The sequence below is a fragment of the Trachemys scripta genome, chromosome 2 (genome assembly GCF_013100865.1).
Source record: "Trachemys scripta elegans isolate TJP31775 chromosome 2, CAS_Tse_1.0, whole genome shotgun sequence".
In the NCBI taxonomy this organism is placed as follows: domain Eukaryota; kingdom Metazoa; phylum Chordata; order Testudines; family Emydidae; genus Trachemys; species Trachemys scripta.
Genome location: NC_048299.1, coordinates 252,252,010 through 252,258,009, shown reverse-complemented (window position 1 = coordinate 252,258,009; position 6,000 = coordinate 252,252,010). Strand labels below are relative to the sequence as shown.

The 6,000-nt window shown below is 43.8% G+C and overlaps 1 protein-coding gene across 2 annotated transcripts in view; it reads left to right on the top strand.

The window, feature by feature from the left end:
• Nucleotides 1–6,000, top strand: part of SYBU (syntabulin) — a 70,611-nt gene that overhangs the window by 5,207 nt on the left and 59,404 nt on the right. For both annotated transcript variants that reach the window (XM_034763496.1, XM_034763495.1), the window contains exon 2: nucleotides 1,539–1,749. In XM_034763496.1, coding sequence (XP_034619387.1) covers nucleotides 1,539–1,749 — 211 coding nt within the window. The remainder of the gene's footprint in view (nucleotides 1–1,538; nucleotides 1,750–6,000) is intronic.

Below are 6,000 nucleotides of genomic sequence, written 5' to 3'. Positions count from 1 at the left end.
AGAGGAGTGGGGATCGGGGTTGGCGGGGGGGCTGAGGAGGGGTGATGGGGGATTGGGGCAGGCAGGGGCGGGGGGTCAGAGGAGTGGGGATCGGGGCTGGCAGGGGGGCTGAGGAGGGGTGATGGGGGATCGGGGCCGGCAGGGCGGGGGGTCAGAGGAGTGGGGATCGGGGTTGGCGGGGGGGCTGAGGAGGGGTGATGGGGGTTCGGGGCCGGCAGGGCGGGGGGTCAGAGGAGTGGGGATTGGGGCTGGCAGGAGGCTGCGGGGAGGGGAGATCAGGGCTGACAGGGGCGATGGGGCTCTGAGGAGCAGGGACGGGGGATCCGGGCTGGCAGGAGGCCCTGAGGAGGGGAGATTGGGTCTGGTAGGAGGCTGCGGGGAGGGGAGATCAGGGCTGGCAGGGGCGGTGGGGCTCTGAGAAGGGGGATCGAGGCTGGCGAGGGGTCAGGACCGGCAGGGGGCTCTGAGGAGGGGGGTCGGGGCTGGCAGGGGTGGGGGGGCTCTGAGGCTGGGTGGTCAGAGCTAGCAGGGGGCTCTGAGGAGCGGGGATTGGGGCTGATGGGAGCATTCGGACTGGCAGGAGCTCTGAGGAGGGGGGAATCAGTGCTGGCAGGGGTGTTGGCGCTGGCAGGGGCTCTGAGGAGGGCGGATCGGGGCTGGCAGGGGACTGCTAGGGGGCCCTGAGTCGGGAGTAGTGCTGGAGAGATGGTATCCAGGCCCTTGATTCCATCAGCAAAGGCCAGACAGGCGGTATTCATTTGGGGCCACCTTCCACCACACCTGCTGTGCAGAGAGCAGGAGGAGGAGAAATTACTGCTACCATCACTGGGTGAAACGGGCTGAGTCATAGAATCGCAGAAGTGTAGGACTGGAAGGGACCTCAGTAGGTCATCTAGGCCAGTCCTCTGTGCTCAAGGGAGGACTAAGTAATAAGTAGATCATTCTTGACATGTTTGTCTAATCTGTTCTTAAAAACCTCCACTGTTGGAGATTCCACAACCTCTCTAGGCAATTTATTCCAGTGATTACTATCCTGATAGTTAGGCAGTTTTTGCCCAACCCAAATCTCCTTTGCTGCAATTTAAGCCTGTTGCTTCTTGTCCTATCCACAGAGGTTAAGGAGAACAATTTTTCACCCTCCTCTTCGTAACAACCTTTTATGCATTTGAAAATTGTTATCGTGTCCCCCCTCTGTTGTCTCTGAAGAGACAGATGCATCTGTCATCTCCCCCTGAGCCTTCCCCATAAAGGAATCTCCATCAATATATGTGTAAGGAGGAGAGCTCAAATGTGAGTTGGGATGGGTTATTCCTGGGGTACTTGGGATGATGGGTGCTTATGTGGAAGAGGTTACACTGGGGCATTTGTGGGGGAGTTGTGTGGAAGAGGTTAGTCCTGGGGCATTTGGGGGCAGCTTGTGGATAGGAGTTTACTCCTGGGGTATTTGGGAGGGTGTTGATGATTAGGAGTTACACAGCAGGGAATGATACTTACATAGATCGTATCTTGTTATGTCCACCTTGTTTGTTTTTGAGTAGGAGCAGAAACTGCAGCAGGAGAAGGAGATCTCCCGCAGCCGCATCCCCCGCTTGCTCCTTCGGCCTTATGTATCCCAACAGCAACAGCAACAACAGAAAGTGTCCCCAGCCTCCGAGTCACCCTTCTCAGAGGAGGACAGTAGAGAGTTCAACCCCCGCAGCTCTTCTGGAGGCTCAGCAAGGACCATCAGCAGCAACAGCTTCTGTTCAGGTACCAGCACCAAACAGAGATGTCTGGCCTGATTTTCCTTTCATTTAACCCCAGGGTAAATTAAGAATAACTCCATTGACATATGTGAAGTTTGTGTTAATGATTGGAGAATCAGGTCCTGTGTGTGTAATGTGTTTGGAGAGTAAGAATACGCTGGCATGCAATTGTTTTTCTTTATATGCTTAGTATAGTCATTGATGGGGATAGTGAGTACATTTACTGCCCTATTTGTTTATTATTATTTATTCATATGGTGCCTTAGGCATGCATAGTGCTTTGCAGACAAAAATAAAAATTGATTTCCATTGAAATCCAATATCTGTTTTTTTTTCATATATGTCTGCAAGTGACACCAGATGTTTCCATTTCAAATTCTAAAGGCTTTTCTTTCCTATCCATTGCTAAAAAGTTGGCATCTTTATTGCAACAGAACAGTTTATTAGGGATACATTTTGATGAAGAAAGAGTCTTAAAAACTATGGTGTTTATCAAGAGAATGTGGACAAACCTGGGGCCAAGGGAGCTAGATATGTAAAATAGGAGAGCTAGTTGCCATAGGGGATTACAGACCTGGGTCATGTACTGTGGTTGAATTTTTTTACATAGAACTCATACACTGATTTCATGTAGTGTCCTATGTGTGGATCAGTAGCAGAATATAAACCAGTGTGGCCAGGCAGAAAAATGGTGGCTGCAATCTTTAGTGTTAAAATGAAATTAACATTGTTTGAAAGCTTAACCTTCTTCCAAAGAAATGTAAAGATGCTGCATTGACTACTGGAAAATATTTAGCTTCACATACAGCATACAGGACACAGGTCCTGTGGAAAGTGCAATGGCTCAGTGATGTATCAGATGACAGAAATAAACTATAATTCTTGAACTACGGTACATGCTGTCTTTTGCTAAGACTGACTTTTGTGAGACTTTTTAAAATACATAACTAATTACCCTTTATGACATAGAAAATGTTAAACCAACTATCTAATATTACGCAATTGCTTCTATAGAATCTAGCATACTTTCAGATCCTATCCTGCAAAACTTATGTACATACTTAATTTTATGCATTGTGAATAGTCCTGTTGATTCTTTGGGAGTACTCACAGTGTGTAAAGTAATGTATGAGCAAATATTTTTGCAGAATCAGGGACTATTTCTTTTAATTCTTTGGTACACACTATGCCAAACCACAAGATGCAATTATTTTTTCCAAGTGAAGCTAGAATAGAATGATTTCTAATGGGCATTCTGATTTTTCCTCCAAAATTGGATCCAAATTATTTTGTATTGTTTTCCCTAAACAGTAGTGGAATAGTTAAAATACATGCAAAAATAGTTAACTTTCTTAGATAAGGAATAATATTTTCAATATCCATCCATGGTTACAGTATTGCATCCTTATCTCTGATATATTTCAGAGCTCAGTGCAATGATCTATTAGATTATCGTTTAATGAATAAAGGGTATCATTAAAAACATTGAGGGTGGAAAAAAGGCTTCCTCCTTATCCTTCCATGACTTTTGAACAGTTCCATCTTATGCTTTTTTAATTTATGTGTTTATATATTTCTTCATATATTACTGTACACAGGATATAGGAGTTGCCTAAAGGAATCTTCCACTGAAATTATTTTTAAAATGGTGCCTTTTAGAATTACATTTTTTAAATATCTCCAAAATTTGCCCCTTCTTCACTAGTGCCAGAACCTTTGCCCGTGCCCCAACAGTCTCTCACTGTGACTATTGCAACATCCTCTTTTCTGGTCTCTCTTATTTTCATCTCTGATTTTTGAAGTCCATCCAACATACTACAACCAAAATTATTTGCTGCTGCTCCAACCGTATAAATCCTCTCTTTGAATGCCCATAATAGCTTCCTACCTCCTTCGGTGTATATATATCTATAATTCACTGTTTTTGGCATTTCTAAAGCACCAATTACAGCAATATTAAGAAGTACAATATTCAAGCTCTTCCGCTTCAAGACCCTGCACAGTTTTTAATGTCTGCATTCTGTTTCTAATCATCTCTTATTCACTCCACATGCCCTGTGCTAGTTCATCTTGATGCTCGTTGTTTTTTCCTACTAGTAGCTGTATGCCTTTTTTCGTGCCACCCCTTTGGTTTGCCAGGAACATCCTCTCCAACATGGTACACTACACAATTGGACTTGACAGAGGCCTCCTCAATATTTGCTGCTTTCAGTTAAAAAATTATCACTGACCACCAGCCTGGCCTTGCCTAACTGTCCTCCAATTTTAAAGCATGTATTCTTTAAAAAGAGGATCTTACAACATGCATGCATAACATAACAATACATGCACCTTGAGATTGGTCACTCCTGTCTCCCTTGGCCTCTGGTACCTCCTTCCCAACTGTTGTTTATGGTCATCCCTTGCCTTGTTGTGTCCAGTTTGGATTGTAAGGACCTCAGAACAGGGACCTGTCATCTTTTTGGTTTAAAAGTGACATACGCAGCTATAGTGGTTAAGCTTAACAAGTAATAACTTCGGGAAAGGTGGCCTCATCATCAGGAGGTCAACATGCTGGTGACGAAAAAAGCCTGTGAGCATTAGAGTGAAAAATCTAGAACCTTTCCCTCCCATAACCACCATTACACACATGAGAATCCAAAATAAAAAAATTACCTAACTGTGTAAATAGCAACTGCAAGTGAATCAACACCTGGAATAATTCCTTTCCCTTCACCCCTTCCCTTGAAAATCTCTACCTGCCCTTCTTCCCTTATCATTGACACTATGCTCTTCTACTATGGAAAGCTCTTTTTAAAAAATATAGAATCAGCTCTCCTCCCTAGTGCACTGTGCATATGGCTCTGCTGTTCGTACCCCCAGAGCTTCTGAGCCTGTTAATTTTCCTTGTCTGCCTGCACTGGCCCTGATGCATACCAGAAGGCTTCAAGTTCTTCTCCCTCTGTAACTGACAGGAGAAGAATCTTCTGGGGCCTGTTAATGTTGTTTCAGGCAGGCAGCGGGTAGAAAATAAAAGGGTTCAGGACCTCTGGGAACACTAATAGTGCTGCAATCCTGGAGGCAGGCAGGCAGCCGAGAAGGAAATACCACTCAACGGTGCAAAAAAAACCACTTAATTTTGCTCTGTAAACTCTGCACTGGGGGAGGGGTATTAATATTTGCTGAGCTCAGATTTAAGGTTTGGGAATCATTTCCCCCTTTCTCTTCTAGAAGACTCCTTATCAGGGAACTTAATATATGTTTATGCAACTTATTGCATATTTAATAGTATTAGTATAATGTACTCATTCAATTTGTGGTAGGAGCTCTTTCCAAATTCACACAAAGTTATGGTGTATGGGTATTAACATACCTGTCTATTAAATTCTTGATAAAAACAGATTTTGAAGCATAGACTGCTTCTGTCCAATGTATTTTAGATATTCTTTCTGAAAACAGGTCAGACAACTTACATTTGTATAGCAGTATTTATAGTATGTAATCTTTATTAAACAAGCTTGCATGGCTTCAATAGGTGCTGCTTGTCAGCTGACAGTGAAGCACTTCTCTTCCCCCAGCCTCTACTCTCCTTTGATTTGGATGTCAGCCATAGGATTCAAATGTCAAGCTGTGAAAAACATTCTCCCAGCAACATAGGCTGGTTATATTGCTACTGAGTATTTCCCCATGTTATGCATGTTTTCCTCATAAATTACACTTTTGGCTTTGAACTACACACCAGATTAACCTTGTCAATCTGGAGAAAGGTGCACACTTTAAACTCATAGACAAATAATCCAGTTTATGGTCCCTTTCTACAGCTGCTCCAAAGGAAAATTATGGTTTCCTAAAGACTTCTTTGAGAATTCCAGCTAATGAATCTACCTTCTAGATAATAAGACACTGAGGGTGGAGTGTTACCCTTGATTTGTGTGTACAACTCCATTTAGATTCATAGATTTTAAGACTAGAAAGGACTATCATGATCATCCAGTCCAACCACCTGCACATCACAGGCCACAGAACCTCATGCACCCCTCCTGGGGCTGTAATAGACCAAGAACCTCTGGCTGAGTTACTGAAGACCTCAAATTATGTTTTAAAGACTTCAAGTTAGAATCCACCATTCATTCTAGTTTAAACATGCAAATGACCCATGCCACATGCTGCAGAGAAAGGCAAAAACCCCTGTGGTCTCCGCCAATCTGACCTGGGGGAAAATTACTTTCTGACCCCAAATAACACAATCAGTTGGACCTTGAGCATGTCGGCAAGA